Consider the following 24,152-nt stretch of genomic DNA (forward strand, 5'->3'; position numbering starts at 1 on the left):
AAAGAATTCACACCAATTATAATCACCTCAGTTTGTTGTTGCTGATGGTGTTGGAAGGAGGATTGATTTGGAAATATGACATTACTGACATTGGGAAATCCCAGGGAGGAAATTGCTTCTATCAATGCAAATCAGTATCTGTTCTGTAACTGAGAAAGCAAAGTTAGTCAATCAGGCAACTCTCTAAGACTAGTCTAAAAGAGTGTAGGGCTAGACTCTTAGAGAGATTCCTGGTTAAATAGCTTCTTTTACTGTTGTTCAATACTTTCCGTTGTGTCAAACTCTTCATGATCCCATTTTGGTGGGATTTTCTTGGCAAAGATGCTGGAGTTCCCTCAGGTCATTTTATAGATGAGGAAACAGAGGTAAAGGGGATTAAATTCAGGCCCTTCTGACTCCAATCCCAGTGGTCCAGTATTTTAAATAAATAAATATAAATAAATAAACTACTTGTCTACAGACAATATGCTACAGAATCAGAACTTTGAAACCAAGTCTTTCTGATTTCAAGGGTAGCTCTCTATACAACATATTTTGAGATGGAATTTGTCTTCTAGAAAAGTCATTTTTTGTAAAAATTAATGTTCAATTCAATGTCTTCATTGAAAGTATCAGTTAATATTATCAAAAATTATTTGCTGAATGTCCAATGATAACTCTGTAGACTGAGCGAAGTATTACTATGATCTTCATTCAAAACTTGCTAAGGAGGTTAAAAAAGCCCATAAAATCAGAACCATGAAACCATAAAATCAGGGTCACTCTAAATGTGGTTCTCTGGTATAGCTTAAGATCAAAATAGTCTATGTATCAATGGATCAATCAATCAATCCCTAAGCATTTAATAAGAATGATTTTTGAATCAGCACCAGGAGCCTTTGGGAATAGTGCAATGAAAGAAGCAACCCCTGCCCTCAAGGACCTTATAGTTTAAGGATGAGACAACCTATTTGGAGTAATGGGGAGCAAAAAATGTCAAACTAGGTAGCATGGACTTGGCATTTTATGTTTTCCCACACCTTGTTCTCTCTATAAATCGAAAGGGAGCTGAAGGCAAGCAGAGAATAATGGATGAACCATTGAATTTTTGGAGTTAGGAAGCTAAATGGCAAATCCCAACTCACATACTTAGAAACTGTATGATCATATACAAAACCCTTAAATTCTCAGAGTCTCTATAAATGAAAATGAGACTACTTTTACTACCCAACTCATAGAATGGTGAGAGTTCTTTGCAGATTTTAAAGGGATATAAATATGAGTTGTATTGGGATCCATGATCTCTTCAAAGTTGGGGACTCACTTCACAGGAGACTTGGTAGATAGAACCCTGGGTATGGAATCAGGGATACCCAAGTTCAAATCTAGCCTTGGATACTTCTTAGCTGTGTGTCGTTTAGCAAATCCTTTAGCCTGTCTCTTCTCAGTTTTCTTGAACTTGAAAGGGGATAATCTACCCTACCTCAAGGGGATGAAATAAAGATAAAATGAGATAATAGTGAGGAAACTGAGGGGGAGAATTTAAGTGATTTGTCCAGTCATACAATTAGTAAATGTGACAGATTCTGAAATCAAGTTTTTCTAATCCCAAATATTGCATTAAGGAACCTTGATGCTACTTTAACTATAAACTTGTATCCACTTAAAATTATAATTTATTCTATTTTAAAATAGCTAGTAGATTTTAGAGACAGGACTTGAACCAAGGTATTCTTGATGCCAGCATGTTATCAGCTTTGGTACAAAATGAAAGTGAACTGACCACCCAATTCAATCTGATTTCTTGCGATTTTGAATTTTCTTTTCCTTTCTATGCCTGAACTCCAAAAACGTTCCTCTCTAAATAGCATTACAGATCCTCCTGAATGAATTCTAGCCCAGTCTTAAATCCGAAAAGGCTAACTTCTGACACATACTGCTTGTGCAATCCTGGGCAATCACCTAACTTCTCCGTGATCTAGGTAACTAAAACAACAAATTGCAGAAAAGGTGTTAACCTATATGGTGTACATTTTCATCACTGGGATTTTTCTATACCAATGAAATCACAGGACTAGTCCCTATCACTATCCCTACTATATGCCATTATGACTTAGGAAGATGATCCAATAATCAAGATTCCCCCCCAACCAATCCCATCTGAAAGGTGATCATTTGTCAATTAGTCATATGACCCATTTTATTTTTCCAGCTGATTAAGTTGCATTTGGGTAACAACTAGGTAATGAAGTTGATAGAGTAGTGGGATTGGAATCAGGAGGACCTGCATTCAGATTCAACCTTTACTTAATACTGTGTGTGACCTTGAGCAAATCATGTAACCCTGTTTGTTTCATTTTCTTCATTTGTAAAATGAGCTGGAGTATGAAATAGCAAACCATTCCAGTATCTTTACCAAGAAAACCTGAAATGAGGTCACAGGGTTGAAGATGACTGAAACAACAACAAAAATTACATTCTCCTTCTGGATCAGCAAGTTAAGTCACTTGCCCTGGTCACACAACTATGTAAAGCTTCAATTTGAACTCAGATCTTTTTTTACTCTAGGTCCAGCACTCTATCAATTGTACCTCCTAGCTTCATTGGAAGAAAAACCCAAGCTATCTGAACACCAGTCTGAGAGTGAAAAGCATCCAAACACTGGGGGGGGGGGGGGGGGGGGGGGGGGGGGGGGGGGAGTTTCTGCCAAAGTATCATCCCAACCAGTGATCTTTTCCTGAGAAAATAAAAAATAGTAGCTAGCATGTAAAATTTATTTCACTTTCTCAACAATCCTAAGAGATAGGTGTTAGTATTAATTCACATTTTACAGACAAGAAAATTGAGACAGACCAAGGTTAAATGATTTGCCCAGGGTTATAAGGCTATTAAGATAGACCGCTCAGGTCCAATATCCTATCTTACCACTGCTTATCTGATTCTAAGAAATAGATGAATTAGCAGATACTGATTTTAGGCATCTCCTTTTTACTTTACGTGCCTTTTTTGTAGGAAGGGGAGGAGCCAAATTCCTCATTGCATGAGAAAAGCTGACCTGACAGAGCTGGGTGGGGTCATTAATTGTTCTTACCATATATGACTTGTCTTTCTAAAATTTCAGTACATAGAGTTCTATTAAACAGATTTCAGAGTGTCCCAGGACAGTGTCTTTTGCATTTTCTTCACTTTCTTCTCTCCCCAACACCTACAATTGATTCCCACATCACCCACTTCTCCAAAAATCTTAGATATAAAATGAAAAAATGAAATCCAAAACGAAAGTCCTGTGTGTGCTTTTGTTTAAAGGAAGAAATCAAGTCTCTTCTCCAACTCTTACCCCTCCACCCAACATCTCCGTGCCTTTCCTCACCCTAAAAATGCAACAAATAAGGGAAATTTATATATCAATTACATATAGATCAATTGTAATGATTCATAGTATTAGGAATCATATTCATTTCTAAAAAAGAAGAAACTAGATAAGAAAGATCCTCTTCCTCTGGAGGTCATTTCAGGAGTAATAGAAGCAATAATCATTGTAATAATGTATTGATAACTACCAAAACAAGAGAACAAACCATACAGAATACATATATGTGTATATTATACATGTACATATAAATATGTACATGTAATAGGGAGATTAAGGTGGGTTTTTGTTTTGGGTTTTTTTTTTTGCTTGCAACCTTTTTATTTATTTATTTTTTGGTCCTTTCACCGGGACTTTCCAGCATTTCTCACTCTTTTTCCGTAGTTTTCACAGAACAGATTCACTCCGAGGAAGCAGTGAGAGCATCAAATATACAAACCCTCCCCTTCCCGCCCCTTCCCACTGTATTTTTTTTCTCCTCCACCCCCACCTAAGAGCCCAGAAGTTCCAGGCTCCAGACTCCACCGAGGAACTGAGGGGCTTGGAAACCTGGGCTTTGGATTTCGCAGTCAGGGGCGCTCGCCAAGGATCTGTCCGCAACCTCGCAAGCCCCAGACCCTCATTCTACTGCGAGTTCAGCCCCGCACCCCTAACCTGTTCGCTTGGGTCGGCGCTGGAGCCGCCTCTGCACGATCTCCCCCTCCTTGACTTTCTAAATAGCTCCAGGGAAGAGGCGGGGTGAGAGGTGCGGTTAAAAGTCTGGAAACAGGTGTCTAAAACTTAAAAAGCTCAGAGGCGCCTCTCCACCTCTCAGCTCGGTGACTCAGAGAGAGGCACACACGCCGCGGCCGGAGGAGGGAGAGAGGGAACGCGGCAGAGGTGGCAGTGGCCGGAGTCTTCCCCAGCCGCCCAGACACCCACCCCTGGCCTGCAGAGTTGGGGGCTGGCCCCCCGGCTCAGCCTTGTCCTCCGGGGCCACACTCCGCACGAGCTCTCGATTGCCAGCCGCCAGGTGCCGCTGACCCAGGTAAGGCTCGCTCCTCTCCCCGGGCTTGCGAAGAACCGGTAGCACCGGGTTGCCCGGAGGAGCGGTGGATGACCCCGGGAGAAGCTGAGCTGAGAATCCGGCTTGGCACCGGGGGGCTCTAAGGGTCTGTAAGAGGACGGGCGGGGGTGGGAGCTAGACCTCGGATTGACTTGAGGGGTCCTGCAGCCGTGGCCCAGCAGTCCGGGGAGAAAACTGAATCTCTTCTGGGGGGCCCAGATCTGGAGAGTGGGTTAATAGCTTCGACCTCGTCCCGTAACGCCAGCACCCGGGTGCGGGGTCCCGGGCTCAATCCGGATCCCCCACAAGTCACAGGGCTAGGAAAAGTTGAATGGGGACACCTGAGGGGGGAGGGGGGACCGTAAATCGAGAGGGAGACAAAAAACTCTGGCCAAGTACAATAGAAAACATGGGGGTGGGACACCGGGGCCCCCATTGGGGTCGTTTAATTATTTGGTGTACCTGGACGCAGTGCTGGGGACGAAAAAACGCTTTTTAAAAAATAAACTAAGATGGCAATGCCCACACAAGGAACACCTTCGCTGTTCCTTCTCCACAGTCACCCTAGTAAAGTGATATAGTTTCCTGCATGGTGGTGGAGAAAGGCCAGAATTAAAGGAGAGGATCTGCCCGAGACTAGATTCTCGCTATAAGATAGCCCCAGGCCAAAGGCTACTTTTCAAAATAACACCCCTTCCCCCCCCCCATTCTACACTCCCTCCCCCCCAAAAAGACTAATAGTCTTCCAAACAAATATAGTGTTTTCACCCTTGCTGTTCTCTAGCCGGAAGGTGTTGTGAATATTTACATTAGACTTCTAGACAGTTTTGGCCGAGATGAGAAAATGTTTTCTTTAAAACAGTTGCCTTCTTCAGTAATGAATCCTAGTTAAGAAGAAGGGGAGAACTAACTAGATACTGCATAATCAGACTGCCTAAGATATGGACACACAAATGAATTCCGACACTCTGAACCTAGCTGGTGTATCCAGTCTTTGGAATCTGGCAAGATCCATCCCTCTATCCGTAAATCAGTCCTGGGTGCTCCTTAGCTTCAGCATTTGGTCAGTCAAAATTACAGACTTGGGGGGGGGGACAAGTTGAGGGGATTGTTCTAGCCCAGGCCTGGGCTAGAAGCTCAGTGTGGGTGTCAGATGGTCACCTTTGGTCGGTTACTGCTTCTTCTTGGATTACTGGCAGAAACGGAAAAGATGCAGTATTCAATATTACCCTTTTCTAGGACTGAATAATCTTCTTTTGATTCACCCAGCACTACCTCAGATCGCCAGGATGCCTCAACTCGCCCTCTGGCAGTGGCATTCCATTACTGCAGGGTAGTTCAGGGTGAAAACAGAATATATGAATTCTCCAAAGAGGGTGACTACCCTTCTTGATAAAAGTTTTTAGAACAGTTGTACAAGTGCTTATCTCAAATCATCTTAACCTTTGACACTATGAGTATTTTGAAGATCAGTCTTTCAATTTCTCTTTTATGTATGGGAACTGTTTTGTTTTAAAATCAATAGATAAATAATTTATTCCTCAAATTAAAATAATTTATTCCTCAACTGATCTCTACGTGGTGCTATATATAGAAATATATCTATATTCAAAGATATAGTTGGAAAGGTCCCAATCCAACTCCCTTGAATCTCAATTTACAAATAGAAAGGGAAAAGAATAAGTATTTATATAACAATTATTATATGCTAGGAGACACTTCAGGATTATTTATGCCCTTTTTACATTTGAAGAAATGGAAGCAATTAAAAGTTAAATTACTTGCCCAAGGTCATAAAGGGTATTAAGTTTCTGAGGCCAACTTTCCAACTCAGGTCTTCCTGATTCCAGTGTACAATTCACTGTGCCACCAGATGCCTCCAAAGAGGAAACTAAGGTCCCAAGAGTGTCAGAGTGATTGGTAGATAGTAAGTGATAGGGTTAGGATTAGACTGGAGTCCTCTCAATGCAATCTAAAAGTAGCCAGCATTTATAAGCAAAGTTTAAGGTTTGCAAACTATTTTATGTTTTCTCATTTGATCTAGCCTACTTCCTACTCTGTCATTTTGTCCTAACTCTTTGCTGGGGGAATAGGGTCAAAAGCTTAAACCCTCTATAATAAGACCTGCCAGGAAATTCTTCCCTGAGAATAGAGTTTCATATCCCTTTTTAATGGGGATCAGGAACTTTAGCCATAGGAGACACTAGACAGTTTTGAGTTTCATAATCTGATTGTTTATTGTAAATCCATCTCTACTCATTTGCTTCAAGTTTGCCTACTTATACACCTCCAACAACATAATAAGAATGGAAATAAGAGTAGAAACTCAAAAAAAGACACAATTCATTCATGACTTCCAGGAAGATCACCCTATATACTTAAGTCTATATTGAGTAATTCTTTACTTTCTTCCAGTTTTACATTTTTCAATCTTTAGTGCGCTAGATGTTTCACTTCTCAAGTCTAAACTATATAGTTTTGACATATTCATGAACTTTGCCAAATCTCTTTTGGTTTAGTAAGTGACCAATAGGGGATTTGATGATGTCTATCAGGAGATTATCAACTGAACCACTGATGCCAGTCAATAGGTGCCTGCAATTATAACACTGTAATTTGGTACGATTTGATTGTACCAAAGAGATCTGATTGAGCAATTGCTTTGGGTGATGAGGCAGGACAAAACTTGCTAGGTTCAGAAAAGCATAAACTTTTGAGTAAAAAAAAAGATGTTAGTTTGATTATATTGGGTGGGAAATAGGTTACTTATCAAGGTAATATGGTGGGTATTTGAAGAAGGAGTTGATTATGATAGAAGGTATGCAAATATATGTAAATGAAGACTGTTCATTTCCTGTAACAAGAGAGTTGGAGAGTTGAACTAAAGACTGTTGGTACTGCCCAAATTGTAAATTTCCCCATCTTTTCCCCTAAGTTTTTGTAGATTAGCATTATAAGCAAAATAAGCTGTGGTTATTAATGAATCAAGATAAAAGTGTTAGGTCAGAATTATGAATGAGCATTATTAGGTCATATTCTCTACTATTTTTTCATAATTTATCATCTTGTAAAATGCTTTCAAAATTAAAGTCCAAGTCTAAGTTACTTAGGTTATAAGAACACTTTTTAGGACTTGAAAATGAATATCCCTCCAGAAAGTGGCTCCTAAATTGTAATGTTCATCAATCGATTTACTGAATGATTCACTATTGGATGTAAAAGAACTGAGGACCTGTTTATTTTGTTAAGGGGAAGTTCTTTTTTGAGAAATTTTGTTTAGAGGTCCTTGTATATAAATCTATACCATTGGTACCAACTACTTTTACATGTCAAATTGAGAAGTAATAACAGAATTTTTTTTAAGGTGATCTGTGCATCGGGGGATTTGACTCACTGTCAGTCAGATGGCCTCATTCAAGTTGATTCTTGATCCTATGACTCAACTTTCTCCAGTCTCTCTGCCTTTAAGACAAACTTGGCCCAGAATGGAATGTATCCCAATCGTGGAACCCAAACCTAAACTCTTTGCTTTTTTGTGGTTGACAAAATAAAGAGATGTCTGGGTTCAGCTATACTGACTATGCAATGTCTGAAAATATTCCCTATATTTTTCCTTAGGGAGATGTTTCTCAAACTCTACTACATAGAACCCTGAACACCCCATGTTTTTAAATGAACCTTGTTATTAAGCATTAATTAATTAATTTTGGTGAATTCACTACTAGGGTTCTGCCAGTTTATTGTTTAAACTGGAGGTTTCTACCATGCAGAAGTTTGGGGACCATTGCCTTAGATGATTCTGTAATTTCTGAGCTCATAGGTGTGCTAAAATTGAAGTTTTAAGGTGTTTTTCATTCTCAAATAATCCTATTATTAAATTGCCAAAAAGTGAATTCTCCAGATGAGCTAACTACTTGTAATTAGCCCATTCTTTAGAGAACACATTAAAACTTGTCTAAAATAGCGTGTGTACTATACATTTAATCCTTATGACAAACAAAATCCGCTGATTTTGCTTTTACTACTTTTTGTTCTTACTGCTGAGATTGCTTAAGTGTTGGTTTTTGCTTGCGGGGACAAGATTTAAGATCCTTTGCTCAGCTAAGACTCAGAGCTTTTATCAGTCAACATAAGAACTTTGGCCCTATTTTGTTCTGACTCTTAAGTTCCAGGCTTAATTATATTCTTTTTTTTTTTCTCTTAGTGCAAAGGTTAAGGAAGAGAAGATGGACTGGAGCACGCTACAGACTATTTTGGGGGGTGTCAACAAACACTCCACCAGCATTGGAAAAATCTGGCTCACTGTCCTCTTCATTTTCCGCATCATGATCCTGGTTGTGGCTGCTAAGGAAGTGTGGGGAGATGAGCAGGCTGATTTTATCTGCAACACTCTCCAGCCAGGATGTAAAAATGTGTGCTATGACCACTTTTTCCCCATCTCTCACATTCGACTTTGGGCTCTGCAGTTGATCTTTGTGTCCACCCCTGCCCTATTGGTAGCCATGCACATTGCTTATCGAAGGCATGAGAAAAAGAGAAAGTTCATCAAGGGAGAGATAAAGTCTGAATATAAAGACATAGAAGAAATTAAAAGGCAAAAGGTTCGCATTGAAGGAGCCCTGTGGTGGACCTACACAAGCAGCATATTCTTCAGAGTCATCTTTGAAGCTGTCTTCATGTATGTGTTCTATTTTATGTACAACGGATTCTCCATGACTCGAATGGTGAAATGTAATGCTTGGCCCTGTCCCAATACTGTGGACTGCTTTGTTTCTCGACCCACTGAAAAGACAGTCTTCACTGTTTTCATGATTTCAGTGTCTGGGATTTGCATTCTGCTAAATGTCATTGAATTGTGTTATCTTATGATAAGATATTGTTCTGGGAAGTCCAAGAAGCCAGTTTAAATAATTGCCCAACTGCCAGATAAAAGGTAAATGAGACAAAATGAATGTGGCAACTTCTGCTAGTTGTCAGGATACATTCACCAATATTTTCCAAAATAAAGAATACAAGTCTTATTTTTTTTGAATGTCATTAATTGAAACCCCTGTAAATCCTCACATGATACTCTTGATAACATTGCCAGTAATCTCCAGTTGGAGATTTACTCTCTTAAGGCATCATAGAAAGGTCCAATTCTACCCATTTTTAACTTTTTTGTTCTTTAAAACAAAAGTTAGATGCAATGATACCCTGTAGTGGGAGCATTCGTTCCAAGATGCTTTTCTTTTTATAAGTTGAAATATGTTTTTGTGGGAGCAGAGGGAACATTAGAGCCTGGAAGGGCAATGGATGAGTTTGATCTGTTTGTTAGTCATGGTGGTGACTTCACTAATTAGCCACAAATTAAAACTATTCAAATAGAAATTGGAGACTTTGTAAAATGTAGCCACTTCACTTGAAACAGTTCGTTTTTAAGACAGTACCTTATGCTACAACTTTTCATTTTCTGGGTTGTTTTTGTTTTGTTTTTAAAAAAACATTAAAGCTAGATACATCCTTTTTACATCTCTTTTATCTGTGATTGACAAAATGCCCTGATTACTCTGTACATTGCTGTTCCTTCTATTTCAAATCCTCAGCTTTGTGAAATGTAAATGACATGTATTTAGCTACTATCTTTTAATTGTCTTTATTTAAAATATGAACTTTTGGTCATGGATAACTTACAGTCAAACAGGGAGGACTTTCATTGTCGATATAAGTAGTAAGAGCATGTTAGCACCACTCAAGAACTCATCATGTTAGAAATATCCACAGAAAAGAGTTTACTCTTGATTCATGGTAGCAGGATTCTGCATACCTTAAACAGAAATATGATAGTCCATAAACAAAGAAAAGATTAGTTTTAGACTTTGAGTGTTGGTGCACATACAGCATCAGATGGTAATCAATTGGATTCTCTGATAGCACATCCAATAGTTCCCTAAGATATTAGTCTTCATTATAATGTAATTATGATGATGTCATTAATATGGTAGTTATTTTATTATATTATATTCTGCAAACTTCTTGAGGACAAGAACTGTTGTCATTTTCATCTGTGTCCCCAGTGTCTTGAATATAGTGAATACTTAGTGAATATCTTAGTTGGTGCTTAGATCAATTTTATTTCTTAAATAAATGAAATTCAGTTATTTTCAAAAGTTTGTTTCCTTTAAGAGTTAATGGGTGGGGCCAGCTAGGTGGCGAAGTGGATAAGAGCACCAGTCCTGGAGTCAGGAGTACCTGAGTTCAAATACAGCCTCAGACACTTAATAATTACCTAGCTGTGTGGCCTTGGGCAAGTAACTTGATCCCATTGCCTTGCAAAAACCTAAAAAAAAAGTTAATAGGGAACAGAAAAACATTAAAGCAGCAGCATTAAAAGTGGGATGGATAAAGGAATTCAAAACTAAGAAACAGATAAATCCATCAGGGTAGAAAATATGGATATCACAGTTCCATTAGGATAAGTTGAATACTAAATTCACTTTATTATTTGATAAGGGTCTCAAACAGAGGTACTTGACTCATTACAAGGGCAGATAGTTTCCTATCCTAGAATTGAGGAAACCTTTTGTAATAATGATTTTTTTACTTGTAAGTTTTCATAACTAAAATAATTGTATAATATCTAAAATTTTAAAGTAATTGAGACAAAGTTATTTTCAATAGATTGAATTTTTAATAAAACAGCAACTCAGTTTTACCACTAGTCTATTTTGTATATACATTTCTATTTTACATTTCATGCCAAAAATTTTTTAAATGGATAATATCATACCATGTCTATACAATGCCATCACTCTTCTGCTTCGGTTACATAAAAATTACCACAAGGAAAATCCCCTGAAGAAGAGTTTTGCCCACTCTTTTGTACTCCGTGAGAAATGGAATCTTCTTGACAGGAAAGATGGATATTGACAATATAAGTTTAAGATTTCTGGGTCATAAGAGTCTCTGGCAAATATAGCTCAAAAATCCACTGAATTGGGTTTGAAATTGGCTATTAGCCAAGTTATAGTAACAAAGAAATTAAAATGGGGAAAACTGACCACAGCAAAATAAAAAACATACAATATGCTTTTTATGGCATTTTCTTTCTGTATTTATTTGTAACCAAAGCTGGTTTTATAAAATTGCTTTTTGTTCTTTGGTGTACATTTCATGGGAAATAAACCAGATGGACCAGCCCTTTGTACCTGTGTGTGAGGTTGTACTACATTCATGAAACCCTGCCAGCTCGCCTGACCTGTTATAGACGCTACCAAAATTCAGATTACTTAGTTATATGTCTTCTTCTCAAAGACAATAATAATAAAGATGATGATGGTGGTGATTTATGATGCTGCCCTTTCAGCATGAAGGACCTTAAATTCCAGAACTTCAAAGCAATTTACGCAATTTACACATGGAAAATTACTAACATCATTTATGGGGGAAGGTGCAAGAGGAAAATATATAATGTTAGGAACTTATAAACTAGTTTTTAGACAAGAAAATAAAGCTTAAGAAATGTGGATAAAAATCTGTTTTATGCTCCTGTATCTCCCACAATGCTCAACAGTGCCTTATACACACAATAGCTATTCAATAAATATTTATTTAATTTGTTTGAGTTATGCTAAATCAATTATGTGTTCTGAATCTAGAGAACAAATTGCAATTCAAGTGACAAATCCTACTAAAGAATGGTGAGACAAGGTCCAGAGTAAGTATTTCATAAATGTATCTTCATTAGGTCATTCTGTCTGAAGCTAGAGGAGACCACCAAGCTGCCTTAGTTCAATTCTCACATTTTACAGCTCAGATGTTTTTAAAGTACATACTCTTGGGGGGGGGGGGGGGCAGGTAAGTGGTGCAGTGGATAGAGCACTGGCCCTGGAGTCAGGAGGACCTGAGTTCAAATCCAGTCTCAGATGCTTAATAATTCCCTAGCTGTGTGACCCTGGGCAGGTCATTTAACCCCATGGCCTTAAAAAAATTAATAAATAAAAATAAAGTGCATACTCGCTGTCAGCCATTATACTAAGAACTGCAGATACAATTATGAAAAAAGAAAGCTGGGTGGAAAAAGAAAGTGAATGCGAATGGTAGGGAGGATGACCAGGAGATAAAGTTTGCGGAAAATAGATGGCTCTGAAGGGAGTTGTTTGTTATACCCTCCAATCTTCCAATCAGAAGGGCCAAGGGTACTAATGAGGTATAAGGACCAAAAGTCACGGGATGATTAGCTTCTTGATCATGAGGTTTCCTGAGTCCATAGTGGAATTCAATTCAAGGAATAAGAGCTGCTGAGAAATGAAGAAGTGAAAAGACAGAGTCCCAGGGAGTGACTCACCCAAGGGCACAGAAGTAAAGGTGATTATTTGAACCCAGTGTATGCTGTTCCCATTGTTTCACCTCTGCTTTATTAAATTGAACAACTCCTGTGCCTGAACAAAAAAGTCAGGAAAAAAAAGAAGCTCTTGGATCCTGCAATAAAACATAGACATTTTACTGGTTCTTTTGGAAATTCTTTTTCCCTAATCTTCCAAAGGGACAGAACACAAACCATTTTTCCTTAAAAATGTTTTGTATAATTACTACCATCACAGAGGATTGACTGAAAGCATTCAATGAAGTAGGAAGAGGACTATAGGGACTTTATTAATTGGTTTAAAGAACTGGTATTGAATTCAAAACTTTTAAGTTTGAACAGTTAAAAAGTCAGAATTTGGAAAGGGGATGACAGAAGGAGTGAGAGAGAATGAGAGAGAGAAGGAGAGAGAGAGAGAGAGAGAGAGAGAGAGAGAGAGAGAGAGAGAAATTGAGGCAGAATTATGTAGTAGCAACAGGGACTTAGGTGAAAGGTTAGTTTTGACACATACTCTAGATCATCTCCACAGTCTTGCTCATAGTCCCTTTCACTATCCAGTAATTTTCCAAACCAAAATGCCCTTCCTTGGCTACCACTCCTCAGACACTATCTGCTTTTGTATTTGTATCTCTATCAGTTGGCACTCATAATAAGCACTTCATAAATGCTTTTTCATTCATTTATTCCTTCATGTGACAATGGGTGAGTCACCTTAGTCTCCCTAGCCTCAGTTTGCTTTTATATGAAGTGGAGATAATACTTACAAGGTTGTTGCTGTGGTTGTTTATTCATTTCAGTCATGTCCAACTTCTCATGACCTCAATTGGGGTTTTTGTGTCAAAGATCCTGAAATGGTTTGCCATCTCCTTCTCCATCTCTTTGGATGGATGAGGAACAGAAACAAATAGGATTAACTGACATGCCCAAGGTCACAAAGCTATTAAGTATCTGAGTCAGATTTGATCTCAGAACTTCAAGCCCGATGCTCTATTTACTATATCACCTAGCAACTCTACAATCTACTGCAAGGATGTAGTCAGGATCAAATGAGACGAGACATTTAAAACACTCTGTAATGCTTTAAAAAGTGCTAGGTCAATTGTCAGCAATAATATTGTTATCAGACCTTACCATGATCCTGGGATTGTAATTCTTAACTCTATTTCCAAGAGCATGATTATTACAAAAGCAATTTTAAATCTGTGACTAAAGATATGGGTCTAAACCAGTGACTGAAGCTTCTATTATCATTGTTATTATTAATAAACTTCAGGTATCTCACATGCAGAAGCAGCTATGTGACACACAGGTCAGAATGTTAGACCTGGAGCTTAAATTAGGCTACAGATACTCACTAGCTATATCATCCTGGGCAAGTCATTTAACCTTTATCTGCCTCAGTTTCTTCAACTGTAAAATTGAAGAAAATACTATTAAGTACCTACTGTGTGCCACACACTGCTTAGTACTTTACATATATTATGTCATTTAATCCTCACAATAATCCTGGGGGGTCAGTGCTATTAGACTCAAATAAGATAACATGTAAAGTGTTTTCCAAATGTTAAAGAAATCTATAAATGCTTATTATTATTATTATTATTATTATTACTATCAGTTCCCTTCCCAAATAATAATAATAATTTATAATAGCTGCTTTCAACCTTGCCACTTAAATTCTGCTTGAGATAGATCTTATATATGTTTCACTGTCAACCAGTTTTGCCCAACATCTAATTAAGTTAAACCCTTAGAGAAAATCTGATATTTCTCTTGGACAAGTGACTAGATGATTCCATTCTTATACAAATTAATTGAAAAACAAAAAGACAGTAAAAGCTTATGAGTTAAAGTCAAAAGCAAAAGCAGGAAATGCGATTCAAGTTTTTAACCAACATATAAGGAAATGGAAAAAGAAATTTCTTTAAATGGACCAGAAGGAAAGAATATGCAATTTTTTTCATTAGGGAGTAAACTAATAGTGAAAGATATGCATATGTATAAAATAGTTTTTAGTACTTTTAATCTATCTCTTTTTAAAGTTAATTCTGACCAGGGAACAGGGACTAAAAGTATTAACTAAGATAGTCGGAAAGGAAACAAGAGTAAAGGAAGGTTTGATGAAAGATTATTTAAAATTTTTGTTGAGACTTGTATTATCATTCACAAAAAAGCAAAGTGGCCATTCTGGTATGGAAGTCCTGACCTTTCTGTTTCTGACTTGGGTGGGTTCCTATTCTCCCATCTTCCAGGACCATTTTGATGTCACATAATGCAGATGCCCCATCAGCTTTAGCCCTATTGTAGTTCAGCACTCCTAAACTCAAGAGGTCTACCAGCCTCAGTCACCTTGGGAATAAAGATTACAGATTTGTACTACGACATTCAGAAGTGAAAGATCTATTTTAAACAAACTATATCTATTTAGTGATAGGCAATGTGAAATATTGGAGAAAGAGCTGGTCCTGAGTCCAGAAGACCTGCATTTAAATTCTGACTCTGTGACATCGGACATATCACTTAAACTCTCAGTGCCCCAAGCAAATCTAAGACTATAAAGTGGAGAGTAGATGCTAATCTTCTGACAGGGAGTTCCTTACATAGATGAAATTACAGGTCTCATAAGAGAAAAATATATACTCAAACCTGTAAGCCCCAAATAATAATACTGAGTCTCAGGGAATTAATAATGTCTTGTCCAAATTAATTACAGAACTGGTATCTGATTTTTGAGGACTTTTAAATAACTGGGAGCTGTCTGAAAATTAGAAGAAAGCCAGTGTAGTAAGTATGAGATCTAGTGCATATATGTATATACTCAAATCATAAGGTACAATGGAAAGAGCCCTAAACCTTGAATGGTAGGACCTGCTTCTAAATCCATCTGGATTTACATATGTGATCTTGAAGTAAGTCATTGAGCTACTCAGAGCCTAAGTTTGTTTCTCTGAAAAATGGAAGTGTTAGACTAGGCAACCTAATTTTCCTTTCAGTTATATAGCTATAATTCTATGAAATGCTTTATAATTTAGAAAAAAACTTTTAGATAGCATTTTTATTTCACTTTTATATAGTCTACAAAGTGCTTTACAAATATTATCTCATTCTAACCCTGTGAGTTAGAAACTATTACTATCTCTATTTTTCAGATGAGCAAACTGAGGACAAGAAAGTATAAGTGATTTGCTCAGGGTCTCACAGTTAGACATGTGTGAAGCAAGATTCTAACTCAGGCGTTACTGACTCCAAATTCAGCAGTATTTCCATTGTGTTGCCTAGCTGATTACAGAAAGGGAAAATTTCACAAAATTCAATATGAAATTTGTACTTGATATAAAATTGTAGAGTTTCATAAAGAACACATTTTAATGGAATGATCTCCATCAGACCTGATATAGTTCAATGGGAGGGTTGAAATGAAAGCACCTTTCAGGGAAGATATAGAAAGAATCCATGAACTGTATGAAAGGTTGAGTCAATAGACTTCTTCAATTCTATGGAACTAATAGGCTTAGGTTATCTTGGCTTTAATTAACTTTTTTTTCTGATTCTGCCTCCATAATATTCCTACAGAGCAACCCATGAACTGTTCATCAGTGAACAGGACAAATATATTAGCAACCGTATTGGGTGGATATACAACTCAAAAATCACCAGTATAGCTATCAATACACCATTTGTCAACCTGAAAGGATATATGTGATGTTCTACAGTAAAGAGTTCTCAGACTGGAGTTCTTCAAAATTGTCTTTAATTAATGGAATGATGGCATGGAAAACAATTTTTTTCACTGGCATTTAACACCAAACTAGGGAGGCAGTTGATGCCCAGCATCTTGAAGGAAAAAACCAAATTCAAACAAAGTTTGATAAGTTGATGATAAAAACAAGATAAAAGAACTAAAATAATTTCAATTAAAAAAACAAGAAAAACATCAACAGAAAAAGAATGATTAGGTGCTCATGCAGTAAAAAAATTCTATTTTTTCTGTCATCTTGAATCACTCCTATGTTTTTATCATCTGCATATTAACTAAAAATGTGTTTTCATCCAAGTCATGAATAAAAGTGCAGAAAGGGTCAGGTACAAATCCAGAGCCTTGCAATGTTCTATTGCTTTGTCCCTTCAAAGTGACATACATGTCCTTCTGAATGTACTGTCATAAATCATTCAAACAAACAACCACTTTGTTGAAGTCAGACTAATGTTGCCAACACATTTTCCTGATCTAAAATTCATTTCAATTCATTTAACAAATGCATACTATGTGCAAAAAACTGTATGGCAACTTAGGCAAACTAAAGATGAATAAAAAAAGAGTCCATGCCCTCATGAATTTCAACAATCTGGTATTTATGAATAAAGAACTTCATAACCAGGAATGCAAGAAATCCCTTGGAGTATGGAGAGGGCTTCCAAAGACAGACATGAGGGAAAATGGACTAGTTTGGCTTCCTTGATTTCTCTTTTTGAATGATGATCCTATGACTATTATGGAACCCAAACCCTGGTCCTGTTTTAGAGGATAGAAAGAGTAAAAGCTCTGTGTGCCTGCCATCTGCTGTCTAATGGATAGAACTACAAGGTGCCAGAAATCTAGTCTGTTCATAATTTTCATCAGCAAAAGTATTTCTCAGACCCTGGTAGTTCTAGATAGTCACCAGATTTGCTATCCAAATAAGATCATTCACTACACGCATCAAAAATGGCTTTTCTGATATACAGATTCCAAAGTTTTTGTGAATTTTTTTTTTAGAAAAAGATTTATTTCTCATGTGAAACTTTCTTTTTTAAATTTTATTTTTAATTTATGGAATAAAACAAGTATTTCTATAATATGGTATAATAAAAAGAGGGTTGCACATGAAACTGCAAATCTACTTTGCACAACTTATTATTCCTCTCAAATATACTACAAAACTGTCATGCATGTTTCTTATTTTTTCCCTCCCTACATTGTAATATTTTCATTTAGCTAAGAAATAAACATGTATGAGTCCACCAAACTTTCTCTTTTTTGCCTCAAATACATTCAATGTAATAAAATAAATACCAACATGCTTCTCAAATATCCCAAATAAAATAAACCATAATTGTAGGTAAATATAAAATCCAATATTTTAAGTTTGTATTTGATTTTGAAATCTCACAGTTTGGGATGAGTAAATTGTTAGTTGGAGAGAGAGCTGGGCCTGCATTTGGGAATAACTGAGTTTAAATATGACCTCAGACATATACTCACCAGTGTGGACCTAGGTAAATCACATAGCCTGCCTGCCTCAGTTTCTTTAACTTTAAAATGAGGATAATAATAGTCCCACCTCCCAGAATTGTTATGAGGATTAAATCAGATAATATTTTTAAAGTGCTTAGCTCAGTTGCCTGAACATTCTAGACATTTAATAAATGCTTAATTCCTCCTCCCCCCTCTACTAATTGCAATGAAGAGACATGAAACTCACTGTATTTGTAGTGAACATAGCTACAACAAAGCAGAAGATAAAAAAGCAATCCCTTTATTAAATATTCAAAATTGCCATGTTATGTCAATAAGGCAGTTCAATGTGAATTTAATATTTCTCTTTACATTCTAACAATTAGAACCACTGCTTTATCTCTTTATAGACCTAGTATTAGTATTATGGAGTCAAGACATGGACAATTCAGTAATTTTGGAAGTGTAGTTCCAAATTGCTTGCCAGAATGGCTGAACTAATTCATGACTCCACCATAAGTGTTTAAGGATAGCTTCAAGATGCCTCTTTTTAGTTAATCTCCCTTATTTTAAAAGAATTATTTTGCTGATTAAAAAAACAACTTTAGGGGCGGCTAGGTGGTACAGTGGATAAAGCACCAGCCCTGGAGTCAGGAGTACCTGGGTTCAAATACGGTCTCAGACAATAATTACCTAGCTGTGTGGCCTTGGCCAAGCCACTTAACCCCATTTGCCTTGCAAAAACCTAAAAACAAACAAAAAAAACTTTAAGGGTGGCTAGGTGGTGCAGTGGATAAAGCACTGGTCCTGGAGTCAGTATTACCTGAGTTCAAATCTGGCCTCAGACACTTAATAATTGCCTAGCTGTGTGACCTTGGGCAATTCACTTAACCCCCCCCCCCAAAAAAACCTTTAGATTTCTGTAGTAGTTTAAAGATTATAACCTGTTTCAAGGATATGACCAGAGATATTTCTGTATATTTGTCACAAGCCTGAATAGCATTGTCTTTTGTTGATAATGATAAATTTAGCTAAAGTTCATCTGAGAGTGAGCATCACAGTCAGACTGAGGTAGAATCAAAAGAACCTGTTGTTACAGGTTGAATAATATGAATTTTAAAGTATTCTTGCCAAGACAAATAGAAAAAAAAAAACAAGTTTATACCAATCCAAATGGGTTTAACGTCCTCTCTTTAACATGTCATGCTGACAGAATACAAGGAAATATGGAGAGGGTGCTATATCCTGGAACTCTGAAAGCAGAGAAACAAGCCTGCCCACTCATATCTAGCTCTGACACCCTAATATGAATCCTCATCCCCATTCTTTAGCTAAAGTGAATCAATACCTGGAAGGCAGGACATCAGGGAAACATGAGGGTGTTTTAGGAAGTGCTGATGATTCAACTGTGGCTTTTAAATTTTTCTCTGAGTCAGTCCTAGTCAAAGTCATAATCAATCAGTGCCATTCAAGATTAGGCAATAAAAAAGAAGCTTCTGCCTCAACATAAGACACTTGGTAGCAAAGCACATCTTAAGGATGGGATATAATAATATCTAGCATTTATATAGCTCTAATGTTTTTAAAGAACTATATAAATGTTAACTCATTTTATCATCACAACACTGGGAGGTAGATACTATTACTGTCCTAGTTTTTGAATATTTTACATTCAAGGAAACTGAGGCATAAAAAGTTAAGTGACTTGCCCAGGGTCACATAACTAATAATCTTCTGAAACCACATCTAAATTCAGGTCTAACTCAAGCCTCAACATTCTATACACTGTGCCTTCCAACAGTTTAATGTACGTATATTAGGTTGTACATTAATGAAAATAGTACGATTTGGGTACCTTTAACTAGACATAAAAATAAGTTGCAGGAGAGAAGATGACAATCTAAACGTCCAATAGTATTGCACACTGTTTAGACTACAGACAATCAGGGACAGACTATACCTCCAAATACTCCTGCCTGTTGCCCTCAGGGTACAATATTGGTTCCTCAGTACCATATTGATTCTAAGTTTTCTGGAGGTTCTAATCACAATCATAATGACGCATGTCATAGTGAATACCATAATAATGAAAATATGACATGCTTACTGGATGACTTTGGGAACCTCTGAGGGTCCTTCCAAATCTAAATTCTATAATATTAATTCTATTTACCCTGACTGGATCTATGACCCACCTCTCCTCAAGTCCCTTCTGCTTCCCCAAAACAGGTAAGAGAGAGAGAGACAGGAACAGAGATAGAGACAGAGAGAAACAGAAAGACAGAGTAGAGAGACAGAGACACACAGAGAGTCCCAAAGAAGAGAAAGAGTAGAAATTAGAGATGTGATTATATAGGTAACTTCTTAATCTGTCTATCCCACTATCATTCTCAATCCCTCTTCCTTTTATGGTCAAATGCCTTAAGAAGGCTGCCTATAATTGGTGCCTCCTTTTCTTTTCTTTTCCTTTCATTCACTTTTAAACTTTCTGTGTCTGTCTTCATCATTCAAATGAAACTATTCTTTACAAACTTACTAGTCATCTCTTGATTGTCAAATCTAATGGTTAATATAATTTGAGGACTCCTCAATATGGCTATTTCATATCCATTAATCTTTTCTTCTATAAGATAGTGATGGCTAACTGTGTCGCATGTTACAAAGAAGGAAGATGAGAACTGAGAAAAGGCAATTCATTGAGAAATCCCCATTTTTCTTGACCTCTCTGTAACAGCTTTTGACACCACTGATCAAACTCTTCTTCTTAATATTCTCTTCTCTCTAGGTTCTCATAATAATACCTCTCCTGTTCCCCTCTTACTTATCTGGCCTTCAATCAGTCTTCTTTGCTGTATCTTTATCCAGGTCACACTTGCAAATCATGGGTTTTTCACAGAGTTCTATCCTGGCCTCTCTTCTTTTCTCCTGCTATACATCACATGGTGACCTCATTCAATTACTATTCCCATGAAGATGATTCACAGACCTATTTATTCTACTCTCACCTCTCTGCTAACTTCTAGACTCACATCTCCAGTTGTCTATTGGACATTTCAAATTAGAAATCACACAGATAATCCCAAAATCAGCATGTCCATCTTTTCCCCCAAGTTATCACCTCTTCCTAATTTCCCTATTACTATGTAAGTATTGACATCCTTCCAGTCACCCAGGTCGCAACCTAGGTGTTGCCCTCAATTCATCACTCTTGTTTGGCCCACTTATACAATCATTGGCCAAGTACTGGTAATTTTATCATTGAAATATCTCTTATTTATGACTTCTCTCTTCTAACATAGTTACTACTTCTCTGATGCAGGCTTTCATCATTTCACACCTGAACTATTTCAATGCCCTTCTGTAGGATCACCCTGTTTCAAGAATCTTCCAGTTCTAGTTCATTCTCCTCTTAGTTGTGAAAGGTGTACTTACTAAAGTTCAGGTCTAATAATGTTACTTCTATACTCAATAAATTCCAGTGGTTACCTATCCACTTAATTTAGCACTCAACACAAAACCCTTTGTTGAGTTTTTTAAACTTCTTTACACTTTGAAACTTTTCACCTTTCCAGAAGGAAATCCACTGAGCTTCTTGCTGTTTCTTGCAAACAAAACTCTTATCTCCTGGCTCGATGCATTTTCATGAACTGGTCCCCATTTCTAGAATACTCTTTCTCCTGATTTCCTTTAAGACTCAGATCAAATCCTCCTTTCTTCAAGAGACCTTTCTAGGTTCTCCCCAAATTCTTAAACTATACTAGTGCCTTCCCTCTGAGATTACTTCTAATTTACCCATATTCAAATTATATATTATCAAATTATATATATATATATATATATATATATATATATAAAATCTTCCCTATTCAAATGTGAGCTTCTTATCTTCCCTATTCAAATGTGAGCTTCTTATGGATTATCCCTCTTTTGTTTTCTTTTTTTCTTCCTCCATGAAAAACCTTTTTCACTTCCTCAGGCAGATTATATAGTCATGTACTCTCACCTCCTTCTATTAAAAGCTAATCTCAGAGGGGAAAATTGTCAATCCCACCTTAGTGGGCATCAATGTGCTATTTCTCTTCACAAATTTGTGTCATCCTTGCACAGGGGCCATGTGAATCTTCTCTATATAATTCCAATTTTAGTATATGTGCGACCAAAGTGAGCACCAATGTGCTTTTTCTATCAGGGATATTTTCACTTTTGACTCTGCTTGGGAATGAGAGGTTGTGTTAACCTGTTAATGGAATGCCAGACATCATAAAATTCCAGGTTGGCAGACACAAACTGATCAGGGTTTGAACTGTAATAAAACCAGGTCTTCTCTGGAACTTAATTCATTTGATCATCTGTACTATTTTTCTTCAATCTTTCCCTGTTTAAAGGCTCCTTCTCATCTGACTATAAGAATACTTATTCCTCTTCAATACTAAAAAATTTCCCCCTTGACCCTGATACTATTCCAACTGTCATGCTATCCTCCTCTATTTCATTTTCAAACTTCTAAAAAGAGTCATCTATATTTGTTGCCTATAATTCCTATTCCAATCAACTTTATGAAACTTTCTCCAAAGTAACTGACCAACTAAATGGCTTTTTGCCATTTTGTTTTTTACAAATTGCCTTTCTTAGTTCTTATCTCTTTGATATTTTTGTAACATCCAACAAAGTTAGCCAATCTTTTAGTAGAAAAGATTAATGAATGCAAAGTAGTCATCACATTGAGAAGAGTCCTCAAATCATATTAGCCAGCAAATATTTTTTTTCCTTACCAAAAAAAGACATCACAGAACTGATGCTGAGTGAAATGAGTAGAACTGATGGTCAAAGGATCTGCAGAAGCAATTTATAGATGAGGAAATCAAAGCAATCCGTAGTTATATGAAAAATTGTTCTAAAGCTTTACTGATTAGAGAAATGCAAAATAAAACATCTCTGAGGTATCACCTCACACCTCTCAGACTGGTCAATATGACCAGAAAAGACAATGATCAATGTTGGAAGGGATGTGGGCAATCTGGGACACTAAAAAATTTCTTGTTGGTGGAGCTGTGAACTCATCCAATGTTTCTGGAGAGCAATTTGGAATTATGCCCAAAGGGCAATAAAATGTGCATACCCTTTGATCCAGCAATACTACTACTGGGTCTATACCCTGAAGAGATCATGAAAAGGGGTACATCATTTGTACAAAAATATTCATAGCAGCCTTGTTTGTGGTGGCAAAGATTTGGAAACTGAGTGAATGTCCATCAACTGGGGAATGGCTGAACAAATAGTGGTATATGTATGCTATGAAACACTATTGTTCTATTAGAAACTAGGAGGAATAGGAATTCAGAAAAGCCTGGAAGGATTTGCATGGACTGATGCTGAGCAAGATGAGCAGAACCAGAAGAATGTTATACACCCTAACAGCAACATGGGATTGATGATCATTCTTGATGGACTTGCTCATTTCATCAGTGCAACCATTGGGAACAATTTTGGGGTATCTTCAATGAAAAATATCATCTGTATCCAAAGAGGGATTTGTGGAGTTTGAACAAAGACCAAAGATTATTACCTTTAATTTAAAAAAGGTATCTTATGTAATTTTTCTATCTCTTATATTTTATTTTTTCCTTAAGGATATGATTTCTCTCTCAACACAATCAATTTTGATCAATGTATAGCATGGAAACAATGTAAAGACTATCAGACTGCCTTCTGTTGGGGTGGGGGGGTGAGATCAGGGAGAAAATTGTAAAATTCAAACAACAATTAAAAAAAGAAATGAGTAGAACCAAAAGAACTTCATATACACTAACAGTAAAATTGGGTGATGATCAACTATGATGGACTTATTCATTTCAGCGGTAAAATAATCAAAGACAATTCTAAAAAGACTTGTGATGATAAATACCATCTCTATCCAGAGAAGGAACCATGGACCAAATCTTATTATCTTCAATTTTTAAAAGTTTTCTTATGTGCTATAGATTTTTTCTTTCTAATGCTTTTCCCATTTTGATTTGATTTAATTTAATCTTAATTTGATTCTTCTTTTACAACATGATTAATATGGATTTATGTTTAATGTAGTTATACGTGTATAGCCTATATCAGATTATTTTCTGTCAGGGGAAAGGGGGAGGGAAGAGAGGTAGGGATAAAAATGGGAAACTCAAAACCTTGCAAAATAATGATTGCTGAAAAC

General features: G+C 36.9%; 1 protein-coding gene and 1 non-coding gene across 2 annotated transcripts; one reads left to right on the forward strand and one right to left on the reverse strand.

Moving 5' to 3' along the window:
* The first annotated feature begins 3,920 nt into the window (after positions 1-3,920).
* Positions 3,921-11,959, forward strand: GJB2 (gap junction protein beta 2). Its single transcript, XM_074216247.1, has 2 exons — positions 3,921-4,376; positions 8,599-11,959. The coding sequence occupies exon 2, from the start codon at positions 8,621-8,623 to the stop codon at positions 9,299-9,301; it is 681 nt and encodes a 226-aa protein (XP_074072348.1). The 5' UTR covers positions 3,921-4,376; positions 8,599-8,620; the 3' UTR covers positions 9,302-11,959.
* A 10,055-nt stretch (positions 11,960-22,014) lies between these two features.
* On the reverse strand, positions 22,015-22,122 carry LOC141510476 (U6 spliceosomal RNA). The gene has a single exon (XR_012474960.1). It is a non-coding gene; the product is annotated as a U6 spliceosomal RNA (small nuclear RNA).
* Between the last annotated feature and the right edge of the window lie 2,030 nt (positions 22,123-24,152).

The sequence above is a fragment of the Macrotis lagotis genome, chromosome 1, assembly GCF_037893015.1.
Source record: "Macrotis lagotis isolate mMagLag1 chromosome 1, bilby.v1.9.chrom.fasta, whole genome shotgun sequence".
NCBI lineage: Eukaryota > Metazoa > Chordata > Mammalia > Peramelemorphia > Peramelidae > Macrotis > Macrotis lagotis.

Coding starts and splice junctions, on each gene's coding strand:
- GJB2 (XM_074216247.1), top strand. CDS start 8,621: ATGGACTGGAGCACGCTACAGACTATTTTGGGGGGTGTCAACAAACAC.